The sequence below is a fragment of the Sitophilus oryzae genome, unplaced genomic scaffold, assembly GCF_002938485.1.
Source record: "Sitophilus oryzae breed Bouriz unplaced genomic scaffold, Soryzae_2.0 scaffold_815_pilon_pilon, whole genome shotgun sequence".
Taxonomy (NCBI): Eukaryota; Metazoa; Arthropoda; class Insecta; order Coleoptera; family Curculionidae; genus Sitophilus; species Sitophilus oryzae.
Window position 1 is genome coordinate 911,893 of NW_022147434.1, and position 15,895 is coordinate 927,787.

At 32.9% G+C, this 15,895-nt stretch overlaps 1 protein-coding gene across 1 annotated transcript in view; it reads left to right on the forward strand.

Moving 5' to 3' along the window:
• The window catches only part of LOC115889479 (signal transducing adapter molecule 1), a 28,208-nt gene extending 18,028 nt beyond the window's left edge, over nucleotides 1-10,180 (forward strand). Inside the window, exons 8-10 of the mRNA XM_030909483.1 lie at nucleotides 7,030-7,235; nucleotides 7,301-7,635; nucleotides 8,623-10,180. Coding sequence (XP_030765343.1) covers nucleotides 7,030-7,235; nucleotides 7,301-7,635; nucleotides 8,623-8,755 — 674 coding nt within the window. The 3' untranslated portion in view covers nucleotides 8,756-10,180. The remainder of the gene's footprint in view (nucleotides 1-7,029; nucleotides 7,236-7,300; nucleotides 7,636-8,622) is intronic.
• Nucleotides 10,181-15,895: the final 5,715 nt, after the last annotated feature.

The following is a 15,895-nucleotide window of genomic DNA, read 5'->3' on the forward strand; positions in this document are numbered from 1 at the left end:
CATGTTATCTCCAGACGAGGGACCAGGCAGAATGGATGTAAGATCAGCGGAAACTGTGGTGATACCTGGTAATACCGAGAAGATCGTATTCGGTAAAGTGGAGAAAATCGCTGGGTGCTGTGTTGGACTGGTAAAAAGTGGCGACAAGAAACAAGATAGGTACTTAGTAGGAAAGTCATTGGTGAACACCGACAAGAATATACCGATCAGAATTGCGAATGTTTTCCCGAATTGTGTCAAGATTCAAAAAGGTGACAAGATAGCCATCTGCGAACCTGTAAGAAGTGTCACCCGATGTGATGAAGTGTCGTCAGCTGTTACACAAATGGCATCCAAAGAAACACTAAAACATCTAGAACAGCCATGGGATCACCTAACATATGAGGAGAAACAGAAGGCTAAGCAGTTCCTGCGAAAGCATGGCGGTATTTTTGAGAAAAATAACAGTGGAAGAACGGATTTTGTGAAGCCCGGATTAATACTGGTCATGCTCAGCCGATTCGACAACGTCCTAGAAGGGTGCCCCTTTCCAAACAACAAGAAATGGAGACAATGGTAGACAAGATGCTAGAAGATGGAGTTATCGAAGAATCATCGAGTCCATGGTCATCTCCGTGTTTTGGTGACGAAGAAAGATGGTAGTACACGATTCTGCGTGGACTATCGGAAGCTCAATGACGTCACTAAGAAGGACAGCTACCCACTGCCACGTATAGACGACACGTTAACCACACTGGCAGGTTCGTGCTGGTTCTCCACTCGACTTAAAGAGTGGATACTGGCAAGTTGGTCTGACGAGGAAGACAAAGAAAAGACGGCTTTTTCTACAGGAAACGGACTATACCAATTCAAGGTCATGCCGTTTGGATTATGCAATGCTCCAGCCACTTTCGAACGTCTCATGGAGGTGGTGTTAAGAGGATTAACTTGGAAAACGTGCTTGGTTTACCTCGACGATGTATTGGTTATGGGAAGAACTTTTGAAGAGCATTTGCGAAATTTAGAAGATGTCTTCGGCCGCATACGGAATGCTCACCTGTACTTGAACCCGAAGAAGTGTAGTTTATTCCAGCGACAAGTGGAATTCTTGGGTCATGTAGTCTCAGCAGACGGAATTTACACCGACCAGAAGAAAATCGCTGCAATCAAGGATTGGCCTAAACCTCGCGACAAACATGAACTTAGAAGTTTTCTGGGTTTATGCACATATTACAGAAGATTTGTCAAGGGATTTGCCAACATAGCTGCACCTTTACATAAACTTACAGGTGATGAAGTCGGCTACGAATGGAACACCGATTGTGATGTAGCCTTTGAAAGACTTAAAGCGGCTTTATGTTCAAGTCCTATTTTAGCCTACCCACAAAAACAAGGGAGGTATATCCTGGATACCGACGCCAGCAACATCGGCATCGGTGCAGTGCTATCACAAGTGCAAAAGGTTGAAGAACGAGTGATAGAATATTACAGTCGAGTTCTATCCAAACCAGAAAGGAATTACTGCGTTACCCGGAAGGAGCTGCTAGCAATTGTAAAGGCAGTTGATCATTTCCATAATACCTGTATGGCCAAGAATTTTTAATTAGGACAGATCATGCGGCTCTCAAATGGCTTATGGAGATGAAACAACCTGAAGGTCAAATAGCACGATGGCTCGAGAAGCTCCAGCAGTATCACTTTACCATCCAACATCGTGCTGGAAAGATGCATGGTAACGCAGACGGTTTATCCAGAAGACCCTGTCAAATCGATTGTAAGCACTGCAGTAAAACGGAACAACGTGAAATTACTGTCATGATAAGGAGTTTTAAGCTTGGAACCGATGAACAGTGGACGACGACACAATTGAGGAACGACCAAATGGAAGATCCAGACATCGGAGCAATACTACGGCTCAAGGAAGGTAACGGCGAGAGACCACCGTGGCAGGATATTGCAAACAGAGGGCTCGTTTTCAAAGCTCTCTGGGCTCAGTGGAATTCACTGGTTATTGAGAATGGATTGTTAAAGCGCACGTGGGAAAGTGCGGATGGCAGGACAGTACAACTCAGTTACTGGTACCAAGGAAGAAAGTTACCCAGGTATTGGAAGAAATTCACGGTGGTAAAACTGGAGCCCATCTTGGGGTAAACAAGACCTTGAGCAAGCTGAGAGATCGCTTTTACTGGGTGGATTATTGCGAAGATGTCAAGAAATGGTGTCGACAATGTAAAATTTGTGCAGCCAGCCAAGGACCAAGCACTCGATCTAGGGGAAAAATGAAACAATATAACGTTGGACTGCCATTCGAAAGAATCGCTGTTGACATTGCAGGCCCATTCCCTGAAACGCACAAGGGCAACAAGTACGTTTTAGTGGCGATGGATTATTTCAGTAAATGGCCAGAAGTTTTTGCCATTCCAAACCAAGAAGCATCGACTGTAGCTGAAGTATTAGTCAATAATGTCTTCAGTAGATTTGGAATTCCCTTAGAGCTTCACACTGACCAAGGAAGGAACTTCAAGTCAAGACTGTTCCAGAAGATGTGTGATCTGCTTGGTATTCACAAGACTAGGACAACAGCTTTACATCCGCAGTCTGATGGGATGGTCGAAAGATTCAATAAGACCATTGAACACCTCCCGAAAATGGTGGACGAACATCAAAGAGATTGGGATCAGCACATACCGCTATTCCTAATGGCTTATAGAAGTGCAGTTCACACCACCGGACTTTCACCATCGAAGATTTTGTTTGGTCGAGAATTACGGTTGTCTTGTGACTTGGTGTTCGGATCACCAGACGACGGCACCACAAACGTAGAGGACTACGCGGATGAACTGAAGGAAAGGTTATTGGAAATTCATCAGACCGTTAGAAGTAAGATTGCGCTAGCCAGTGACCGGATGAAAGCTCTTTACGACCTCAGAGCTAATTCTACGGGATTTCAACAGGACGATAGGGTATGGTTGTATAACCCACAGCGCAAGAAAGGAAGGTCCCCTAAGTTAACTCCAGCAAGGGAAGGTCTTTATACAGTCATCAAGAGGATAAATGATGTTTTGTACCGGATTCAACGCAGCCCTAGAAGTACGATGAAAGTAGTTCATCTGGATCGATTGAAGAGATACCAGACAGGAAACCTTGATCGGGACGATCAAATTTGAGAAGGGGGCAATGTTAAGGTCAAGGTGTATTACTGGTTGCATAACTGCATTACTGCTACATAACTGCAACGTGCATTGAGGAACCTGGCGAATTCGACAGAAAGTAAAAGAAAATTACAGAATTCTTTAGAAAATTCCAGAAACCATCGCCAGGGGGTATATAAGGCCCGCGCTTTGACAGTTGGACAAGTCTGAAGATAGTCTGAAGTTTGAATAATACCGCGAAATACCGTTAGAGTAATACTAGTTGCATAAATTGTGTTGTAAATAGTATAAGTTGTGTGTACAGAGTGAAACAAATAAATTCGTTAAGTATTTTATCGTGAGTTTAAATAGTGGACCCACGGAATCCGTAGCAATATATTTTAGACAAAAAGTTTTCAGATACAAGTTGTAGATAATTACATACCTAATGAATTTGTGATTTCTGATTTTTTCTAAAGCCTGTAATTTTTGACCATAGTTGGCCATGACTTCATAAAAATCACCATTTTTAAGCTTTTCAGCGATATAGGTATATATGTTTTTATCGAAACATTACAGTTAGATACAGAGTTATAGTTATAGCCAATTCTTTTCTTTCTTGGCTAATTTCACTTAGTTGGCATGGAATTCTTACTCTGTTATGATTTATAACATAAAAACAGAATATATTATTAAACGGTTCTTTACGATTTACATTACGCAAACTAAAACTTCATAATATCACGACCCCATACACTTAAGTTATTTTAGAAAATGTTCTCCCGTACCGCCTCTTCGAGGGGGTCCCATGCAATTGGTCCACCATCCACCTCTTCCGATCCCTGAGTTTGCATAATTGTGATATAAATACTTTTTAACATTTCTTTCATTATGGGGGGAAGGGGGAGTTTCATAATGAAAGTCATATTGGAACCACCCTATTGATGCGCGACTATCTAAATTTAACTTTTCTAACATGTCTTGAAAACCGTTCTCTTAAAAACGTAAATAACGTTCACGACGTTAGGAGGACGCAATCTCATTAAGGATGTGATTATCTACAACTTTTATCTGAAAACTTTTTGATTAAAATAGACTATAATGGAATTAGGGACAATTTTTAAAATAGCCAAAGTTTTTTTTTCGAAATATCTAGTAATCCATGAACTTTTTCAAAAATCTGAAAGGCGCATATTTATGACCTCACAAAACTGCAATTCTTTCCCCATTTAACCGACTCTCTATCTGCAGTAGTTTTCGAGAAACCCATAGAGAACGTCGTAGAAAACACCATGTGTATTGAAAATACTGAAGACCATAATATGAAACAGAATAAAAAATAAATTTTGCATTATCTAATTAAATTATTTTCCTGGTACATTTTTTTAATGAAAATGTACTTGAATTATTTCAGTTAGACATGTATCCTGCTGTTAGAAAGTTTTATGGTTTAACAGGATTTGTGTGTGAGTTAAAATAATGAAATTTTTAGTTTTTATAATTCTTCACACATACAAAGTTAAAGCAAACTTTGCCATATTTTACATTAATAAAGATTTAATTGGTGTAATAAAGATTTAGATGATGTATTAGGTACAATATATTTATTTTAATGTCAAATAATATTGAAGCAAGTTGCAATTTTTTGAACATTTAATCAAGAATGTAAAAAGTTTTATGTTTTCAAAAAAAAAATATCGTAAAATTCGTTAAACAATCAATTTAGAATAAAATAATCTAAGAATGAATTGATTCTTTAATAAACCTGCATTAAATCAAATTAAAATAGGTATGTAACTTTTTTTGAATATTAATTATCAGCAATTAACATTATCATAAATAATAAATAATGTACCAAAATATCGAAATAATAATTTCTTTGTTAATACGGTTTAGAATTCTTAAAATAACAGGCAAAAATAATCCACAATTTACAATAAAATAAAAGTTTCGTTTAAATTTATTAATCAGCTGATCACTATCACTGTTATTTTAAGAATTCTAAACCGTATTAACAAAGAAATTATTATTTCGATATGTTGGTACATTATTTATAATTTATGATAATGCTAAATGCTGTTAAATAATATTTAAAAAAAAAAGTTACATATCTATTTTAATTTGATTTAATGCAGGTTTATAAAAGAATCATTTCATTCTTAGATTATTTTATTCTAAATTGAGTGCTTTACGAATTTTACGATATTTTTTTTTTGAAAACATAAAACTTTTTACATTTTTGATGCCAACTAATTGGCATGGTATTATTGGTATGGGAATTAGCCAAGAAAGAAAAGAATTGGCTATAACTTGTAATTTTTCGAAAGAAAACATATTATACCTATATCGCTGATATAAAGGTTAAAGAATGGCGCTTTTTATGAAGTCATGGCCAACTAGGGTTTCCATTTAAAAAAAAAATAATTTTTGTGTCATATGTCAAAAATGACAGGCTTTAGAAAAAAAAACAGAAAACACAAACTCATTAGGTATGTGATTATCTACAACTTTTATCTGAAAACTTTTAACATATGGTAGATTATAATGGAATTAGAGACAAGTTTTAAAATAGCCAAAATTTGTTTTTTTCGAAATGTCTAGTAAGCCTTGAACTTCTCCGAAAAATCCGACATAACTTCTCCATTTAACCGACTCTCTATCTCCAGTAGTTTCCGAGATACCCATAGAGAACATCGTAGGAAACTCACCTTGTATAGTTTTTATAAACTAACTATTATTATTATTTGACTAGATTAATTTGATTAATAAGACTCGATTAATTTAATTTAAAATAAATTTGATCTGATTTTTTTTTCGTATATTCTACTACCAGAAAACCAAAATTATATGATAACGCACTTTTCAACGAAGTTGAAGGAAGATATGTATCTATCACAATACTTAATTGAATTACTACAATTAGAAGAAAAACAAAAAGAAAAACTGCCCAAATACCTTCACCTACTACTCATCTACAAAATAAACGAATATAATCTCTTAAAAACACTACACAACTACTTCTTGTATTTTACACTGAAAAAATTATCAAACTTACTAATTAATCAAACAAAAAGAAAAAATAACCAAATTATCCCTTCACCTACTACTTAACTACAAAATAATAAACTATAAAAACACTACTAAACTATTTCTGGTATTCTACACTAAACATTATAATTAAACTTAATAAAGTTAATCTAATTTTACACTACAACCACTACAACTATAAAGAAATAAGAACATTTTTTAAAACTAGAAGAAACAGAACTTCGATACGTGCGACCAGTATAATAGATCCAGCGGACAAAGAATATAAAATACTTTAAAAATGTGCATTCAGAAAGAAAAAATATCTCGAAAATTATCTAAACAAACATTTTTTTTGCTTATCAGTGAAAAGCATCGGCCTCGTCGGCCTTGCGGAATTTGTCGGGTAACAAACCAATTAGTCGAATAGTTCGATTAGGTCGATTAGTAACCAATTGACACAGTCCGAAAATTATCGATTTTTATTTTCTCTGTTTTTATTGGTCGCTTCAAAATTCAATAACAAAAAATATTTTTCTGTAGTAAAAGACTGTGAAATACGCTCCGCCATCTGGTGCTTTACATCCATAAACGTCTTAGGTTGAGCTACTTTAAAAATTCATATACAAGGATATAAACAAGGCTAAAACTAAACGGTGAACGGTTTACCAATGTTCTTAAAAATAAACAAAGTATATTATTTTTATTTACCCTTTCGAGGGCTATAACTTCTTTGGGAAGCATTTTAGGGCATATGTTCATAGGAACTTTTTGTTTTATTTTTATCTGTAGTATCACCCACCGAAATTAGATACCCTATTTTTTTGACACCCTATATATGTATATACATATTTTAAACAGTTAAGTACTTTTATAAATATTTTTTATGTAGGAGAAGTAAATGCAATGGGCCCACTAATCGATTCTGAATTGGAAAGAGTAGACAGGAAACATGCACAACTTACCCAACTGAGTGCTGATTTAGTTGAAGCTCTTTCACTTTATCACACGTTAATGAGAGAACCACAGTTGCCATCAATGGCAAAACAAGGCTATGAACCAACTTATGGATACGGTCCAGCATCAGTTGGTTCTATGGTAAGAGACCTGTTTATTTTTTTTATTTTAATTGGCTTTAATATCTATCTATTTTTTTGTTATAGTACAATGGTATGCCCATGGGTATGCAGCAGCACCATCAACCACCCCAATCAATAGGTTATCAAATACCAGGCCCACCAGGATTACCATCTGCAGTACAAGAAAGGATACCTTATGTCCCTAACATGCAACAGTACGGAATACACCAACAGCATCCGATGCATTCCAATATGCCTCACAATCCTCAAGGACATATGATGCCAATGCAGCCACCACCTGGTATGCATGCATTGCCTGGCCCAGGTATGCCAGGTGGAATGCCACAACCAAATTATCAACCGATGCACGAAGATAGGAGAATGGAAGTTCAAGTACCATTGCCCCAATTTCAACAAAAGTAAGTCAATTTAATACATATTTAAAAAAAATCGGAAATTTTCAAATTTCTTAAATGTTATAGTATCGGTAACAATGTTAAACCAACAGCAAATGGAAATTAAATTATTCGTATTTCTTGTGTATATTTTAATATTTCATGTTTATTTTCACGTAAAACTTCTTTATGCGCGATGGGAGTAAAAATTGAAGGTCATGACACGAGACGTGAAAGGAAAAGTGGTAACTATCTCGAAGAGCCCCATTTTTTCATGATATTTTGACGCAGTTTCGTCCGATTTAAATGAAATTTGGTATGTCGATAGATTGGAACAAGGCCAACTTGACCGTGTACGACACGTGTCACTGTGACAGTTTTGACGTAATAAAGGTCAAAAGTTTATGTCGTCCGATCGCGACCAAATTTGGTGGGTAGGCTATGTCAGCGACAGTACACACGGTTCCACCCTGCAACGTTGGATACAACAAACATCGGCAACGTCTTAACTGTCTGAACATCTTTTGTTTATTTTTATTTCACTTTCAGGCAGTTTCAGGAATGAACAGAATATTTCTGTAGTGTCCTGTCAACTTGCTTTAAAGTGACGTAATAATATGTAGGCGCTTATTGAAACTCCGGAAAAATAATGTAGAATTTGATTTCAGGTTTATGCTTTAATTATACCATTGATGAACGCGTTCTTTCATTTTAAAGATATCTTGATTACTTGAATTGAAATTTATAACAAAAATCAATTAGTTTAACTACAGTTAAACACCGGATTGAAAGAAATACTTATATGTTATTTACAGATAGACAGTAAATTACTTATATACAAAAATTGAAAGAGAACTAACTTTACTTAACACAATCGAATGACAGTCAATATATAATATAATAACACAATCAACTGCCACTGTCATGTCTCCTTCTGTCATTGGACAGACTATTCAATGTTGGCTCAAATATAAATATCATAATTTTTATATGGCATATTTAATGTTACAGCATGCCACCAAATTATGGTCATCCAAGTCTGTCTCAATCAACATTTCCTAATACCGGTCCCGTTCAAAATGGACCTGCGCATTCTAATCAACAACCTCACTTTGTGTCCTCCAGCACTCACATAATGCAATGAAGACTACGATGTTAATGATGAATCAATGAATCGTTTTATTTGAACTAATGTAAATTTCTTTATGGAAGAAGAGATATAAATGTTGGTTCTCAAGAAAATTTTTAGTGGATAGAAAGCTGAAACATTCCTTTTGGAGAATTGAATATTATTACTAGATTTTAAATCATTCAAAGTTGTAAATAAACCCTATCTTCTTGCATAATTTGATTTACGAAAAATTCAGGCGATTGGTACTTCAAAATTTGAATTAAAGTACGAAATACCAATGTTTTGTCTGATTTAGTTGGTTTAAATATTTAATAAATTGTGATTTATTTAGTTTTTAGATTATTTACCAATATGTAATATAAAGATTAGTTCTATATATGTACTGAAAATTATGAGTAACTCGAAGAACTTTTTGTATACAATTTTTCTTTGTTTTTTAAAAATACAGAAGAAAAATAAACTTTGTTTATCACCATTAGTATATTCCCGCTTAAAAAAAACTAAGATATTTGTGCATATATTTTATGCTATATGTAAAAGCTTATAATGTTTCTTACAGATGGACCCTAATGTTATGTGAAGATTTTATACTTTGAAGTTGTAAGGCGCAGGCGTCTTAATATATATGTAACGGTTAAAGTCCGATGTCCGGTTAATGTCGACATTAACATGTTAATGTTTGGGTTAGGTTATGTTTTTGGCTGTTTTGTTGTGTTATTCTCGAGATTCACCGGGTAATGTCGACATTAACCGGACATCGGACCTTAACCGTAACATATATTTGTCAAATTTAACATTTTTTGCTTTAAATTTGCTTGGTTACGTAAAGTTATATTTATAAAAAAAATATACCGACTGGAGAAGAATGATTTGATTTATATTTGTCTTCTATGAATAATGATCAGTTTTGTGTATGGTGAAATGTCAAAAATATGCAGGGGCGTAAATGATAAAATGCGAGAAATTCTGGAGGTAATTACTCACCTATATTTTTTAACAAGTTGCCTTCTATATTTTCGCGTTTATTAATTTACAATGTATATTTATGAAATAGCATCTAATTTAGTTATTTGATAAATTTTGAATGTTGAATAAAAGGAATAATGCCTGCAAAATAGACCACCATCTATGTAAAAAATATTTTGAAAAATGGTTTTATTTGTTTCAGATATATTTGCAAAACTTTTTAGAAACAGTCGACTTTAGAGTAGATACTGCTAAATGGTTTATTAAACATACCATACATAATAATTATAGTTAAGTAGGTAGTGCCATAGCATTTTTATTTCAAATTTATTTAGTTTTGACACCGTTAACTGAATTTTTAAAACTTGGCAAATTTCTGACTAATTATCTGGTTTTGCCAATTTAAAAAAAATCCTTTTAAAATGCTTAAAACTAAAAAATGAATAACAATATTCTTGACATGTAGTTTAATATCAGTAATCAGCTGTCACTAAGCAAGCTAAGGATCATTGAAACTAAAGCAGAGTAAAATTGAAATTAAAATGCCATTTTATGGCTTACTTAATTATGGTTATTTATAATCTCGAGGCATTCTACAATTTATAACTTTATTCTCATGTAGAAACTGTCAAGACTATGTTCTTTTTAATAGTTTATTTGATATTTTTCGTTTATAATATAAAAAATATACGTATACAGGGTCCGGCAATAGTGCGTCGGGCATCTGTAGCTCCTAGAATAAAAAACTTTAGAATTTTGTTTAAGTGCTGTTTAAATATTAAATAAAAGTTATTTTAAATAAATTCTGCTTTTCATCAGTTACCTCCTCCTAATTACAGAGGCGCATCTAAAAATTTAGTGAGATTGTGTGGTGACAGTATTTAAGTAGAGTACTAGCGTTGATTGAAGAAATTGGCTTCCTTTCAGATCACTTTACATGATCCTAAGATATGGTAAATCTATTTGGATAGTTCCAGAGATATTAAAAAATAAATCAAAAATATATATTTTTCAGCCCTTCTTAAAAAAATTATTAAAAATACAAGAACTGTTCTGAAATCAAAACTATATTAGGTATTTACTTTAGATGGTCTGTTCTTACTTTGCTATAAAATATGGTAATCGTAAATCATACAGGATGTTCAATATTCTACACCAAACTTTCTAAAATATAAAATAATTTTTCGTCGTTTTTTTTAAATGGAACACCCTGTATATTATTTTTTTATTAGATTGAGAATTAAAAAATGAACATTTTTTGTATTTAAAGTATTTCAAAATTTTTAATAGTTTTGCGGATACACGCCGTATTATTTCATATGGCGCTTTCAATGGTAAAATACGAGAAAAGAATCATTGGGTGGCTTTGATAAAAATTTACTGTGCAAAATGGGCCACATGAAATATAAAACCGGGAATATCTACGAAACCGTTAAAAATTTTGAAATACTCTAAATACAAAAAATCTTCATTTGTTAATTCTCCATCTATTAAAAAAATAATATACAGGGTATTCCATTTAAAAAAAAACGGAGAAAAATAATTTTATATTTTAGAAAGTTTGGCGTAGAATTTTGAACATCCTGTATGATCTACGATTTCCATATTTATAGCAAAGTAAGTGCTGACCATCTAAAGTAAATATCTAATATAGTTTTGATTTCAGCGCAGCGGATAAAGAATACTGTACCGTAGTTCTGCTTTCACTTGACAGAGCGGAGGTTGCCGGAGACAGTGTTGCCAGAACTACGAATTAATCCGTAGATTTTTGGCGATTTTGGATACAGTACGTTAATAATAATGGATTTTCTATCATTAAACAATTTAATATATTATATGATTAAAAAAAGAACGGCGTCAGAGTTTTTGGAAATAAATATCGTTGTTATTTCATATATGTAAAATATTACTGTAAATGTCAATAGACTAAACGACTTTTTCGATCCTACGAAATATTCAGTACCTGTGAAAGAGTTTTTATTTTTGTTGTTTATTCTATGTTTAACACGAATAAATGAGCCGTTGGAAACCAGAGTGGTCTAAGTCAAGAAATGTAGTTTTGAGATATGTGGCGTCAAAAAGTAAAATACTCACATAAGATATTAACATTGTAACTTTGGTGTTGTAACAAACTGGGACCGACTTAAATTTTCGCATAAAAGTAGATGGTATTTTTTGTCTGTTTATTTTGTATTTTTGAATTTTTTGACTTGGACCATTCTGGCTTTCAATTGATTGAGACTATTAGTGCATAATCTAAAATATGTCTTCATCTAAATAAAGAAATATATTGAAAAAAACTGTCTACGTCTTACAAATGTTAATAAGTTAATATAACGGTTTAACAAGTTAAGAAATATGTCTGATAGTATCAGAATTATCAAAATCACCCAGTTAAGCAGAATATTTTCTAAAAGTTCTGTGCCGTATTTGTCCTGGTGTAGAAAGAGAAAAGGTATATTTATTTATCCAAAAAAGTCCTTTATGGGTATTTCGCTACTGCACTGCAAGAAAAATCTACAAAATAAAATAGTTATTTTTTGTAAACACTTCTGGCGTTAAACCTAAACGGACGCTGCTTGTCAGAAGTTGTGTTTACAGTTATAAAAATTTGCCTAACAAAGAAAAAAATGCTTAATGTTTCGGAAAGTTTTCTCTTTCCGTCGTCGCACAGTGGGCAAAAATCCAGAAGTATGTTGCAAAAATTCTTTTTTTGTACGATTTCATTCAAATTTGGTAAAAACATTCTATGCTAGTAGCCCGTGAACCCAGTTAGTTTTGGCTGACTTGAGAGTGGTTGGGGGTGGTGGGGGGGATTCATTGGGCAAAAATCCAGAAGTATGTTGCAATTTTTTTTTTGTACGATTTCATTCAAATTTGGTAAAAACATTCTATGCTAGTAGCCCGTGAACCCAGTTAGTTTTGGCTGACTTGAGAGTGGTTGGGGGGGTGGTGGGGGGATTCATAAAATGGGAAAAATCATCTATTGACTAATACAGCTACCAAAAGGCTGGTAAAAGAATATTTTATATTTCACACTAAATTTTACGATTTTGGCAGAGCCAAGATGAAACAGACAAATATTGAGCAATTATTACTCCTCCGGCATATACAGGGTTTGTTCTTTTATATATTGACATCCTCTGTATCTTTTTTTATCTGACGTTTTCGAAAAAAGTGTCTTGAATAAAAGTTTAATGGTCTCGAATACATTTTTCAAAACCAGTCTTCTTTGCATATACAGGGTGCCTTAGAAATCCTGTGCGTGGCCCAACTTTTCTTATTTCAAATTAGTACCCAATTTCTTATTTGATTTTTTATTTTCTCCTAAAAATCCTAACTACTTTTTATGTGTAGCATTGGAAATAATTTGAAATAAGAAAAGTTGAACCATGCCCAGACTTTTTGAAGCACTTTTTGTATATGCAAAATAGACTTTTGGCAAATTTATTTCAAAACCACACTCATTTGACACAGTTTTCGGAAACGTCAAATAAAAAGATAAAAGGGGTGTCAATGTATAAAAGAAAACCCTGAAGTATACTAATCCAATCTATTCAAATTGTTTGTCATTTCAAATAAGTTGGGTCTCTAATAATACCAGACAATATGTGAACAATATTTTATTATTATATTTTAAATAAGTAACCATATTCTGAGAATTAAACAATGACGATTTAGAAAATAACAGAACTTATACCTATTAAAAATATCTAAATTTTATTTTACCATTTACTATTTACTGATATTTTGTTTTCTAACAGCTGGATGCAATGGTCACGAAGTGCACATTTTTAAATCTGAAAGAAAAATCCATTTCATTTAATTTAAAAAATTTGGTACTGTCAAAATTTGTCAATTTGTCAAAAAATGTCATTTGACATTTCTGACATACCCCTTCGGAAATCTTGAGAAAAAAATACGTAACTTTATATTTCAAGTTCTTCTCTAGCTACTATAACAATTAATTTATGAGAAGTATCTTCATAAAGGATCTTACTATACACATACGCATGGAGGCTTACGCTTCCAATAAATTTAATGTTGCGATTTTTTGCGATTTTTTTGACTCAACTTTTATAAGACAGAATATATGCCACTATCAAAAAAACCTTAAATGATTATGTTCTACTTTGACCTTTACCTAGTTTTTATTCAAAAAATCAAAATAAAAGATACTTTTTTACTTACCTTGACATTAAATTTACCGCAACCGGGAATCTACGTAAAACACGTTATGACAATTTTACAATAATTATTGACAGCAAGCTAAAGTCGTCCGATTCAATTGTTATACTACTGTGTCACTTGAATGCAACGCCTACTATTTAGAAAATTGTAGAAAAAAGGCAGTTATTGGACACAAATTTACTGAAAATGTAGGTTTTGCGCAAAGTTCGTTTTACAGCCCCTCGAAAGAGACTCCGAATATGCTTTTTTGTTAGTTTTATGTGATTTCCTCTTAACTAATATGTTTCCAATCTAATGTTATTGTCATAAATGCTAACTGTGGATGTTATTTTTTGCAACTTGGTTTGGACATATTGCCTACTGTGCGTCGGAAGCAAAAAAAATATAAAGAAACAAGAAAAAAACTATTTAAAATATTTAAATTGAACTATTCGAGAACACTTTACTTTTTAAAACAGATACGTCTACAAGAAATCGTTGACGTTCTGTTAAAATGACATTATATTAAGTTAAACTTCAAAATTAACAATTACTACCTGATAACAATTACTTAATAAGGTAAAACCAAAAAGCCCAAACTTTCTGTATGATTATTTTTAAATTTTACGTATGTTATGTTTATTTATGTTCTTTAAAATCAAAGAAGCGATTGCCATACATTACTAACATTTACAGATGCATGAGCAATACATTTATTTTTATTAGATTGAATTAAAAAAGCCTCTTTTATTTTTCTTTTAGTGGCTATCGCTTCTTTCATTATAATTTTGGCGTTATTAAAATTTATTCTGTGCCCTGTGTCCCATGAATGCCGACAAATCTTAGATTTGCGAAAATCTCCTGCCTTTCTTAAATAATCTTTATGTTCTTTAATTCTAACATTTAAGGGTCTATATGTTTCACCAATGTAAAACTTATCGCATTCACAGGGTAGTTGGTATATTACATTTTTTGTTTGTTGTTCTGTATTTATTGGTTTAGTATGTGATAAAATGGATCTAAGTGTATTTTGTGTTTTGAAAGATGTTCGTATGTTATATTGTTTTCCTATCCTTCTTATTTTTTCCGAAACGCCTCCTATGTATGGAATTGTAAGTTGTATATATTGTGTATTGTTATCATTGTGTCTATGATTTGGGGTTTGTATTTCGTTTAATGTTTTGTCAATAAAATATGGTGGATAGTCGTTTTTTATTAATGTATTTTAATGGATGTATGCTCAATATCTAAATAGAGATTCTATCTAAATTGTGTATATTTATTGCTTCTACACCTTTAGGTTCACAAAACCCCTAGATATGCTGGCGGTATAAACCTCTATAAACTGAGATTTTTTTCATTACAGGCAATCAAAATTCGTAAAACACATGATTGAATATTTTTAGTCTGCCCCTGTCTTATTTACCAGCTGGATGTATGCTCAGTATCTAAATAGAAATTCTATCTAAATTGTGTGTGAGTTAGACATTTTAAAATGTAACCATTGTATTTCGAGCGAAGATACTTGTCGGGGCAAAACGCTTCATTGTCATTATTATGAAAAATTAATTTTGACGAGTAATTGCCTTATCCAATCAACTTTTTGAAGTAAAGTTAGTTCTGTTAATCACTCTATGCCGTAAAAAATATACTAACAAAATGCCAGAGTGGTTAATAGGTGGTTAAGTCTGACTTGTACCACTCTGGCTTTCTGACATAACTCGTTGCGTTTTTACGGTTACAATTTTGAGTGAGATATAAGAAAGTTTTTATAGATTAACATTTTTAAAACCTCGTGTGTAGATAGAAAACTACATCAACAATCGTAATATATTGAAATTAGAAAATCCAAAAAAATTGACTTAGACCACTCTGCTGGTTTTCAACGACTCAAATAAACGCGGATTTTTCATCCAAAGATATCTTTGTCTGGATTTCAGTTCCTCACCGTCTTAGATATGCATTCGCTAGCCGAATTAGAGAAAATGAGTGTTTTATGCGTTGGTCGCAGAACGT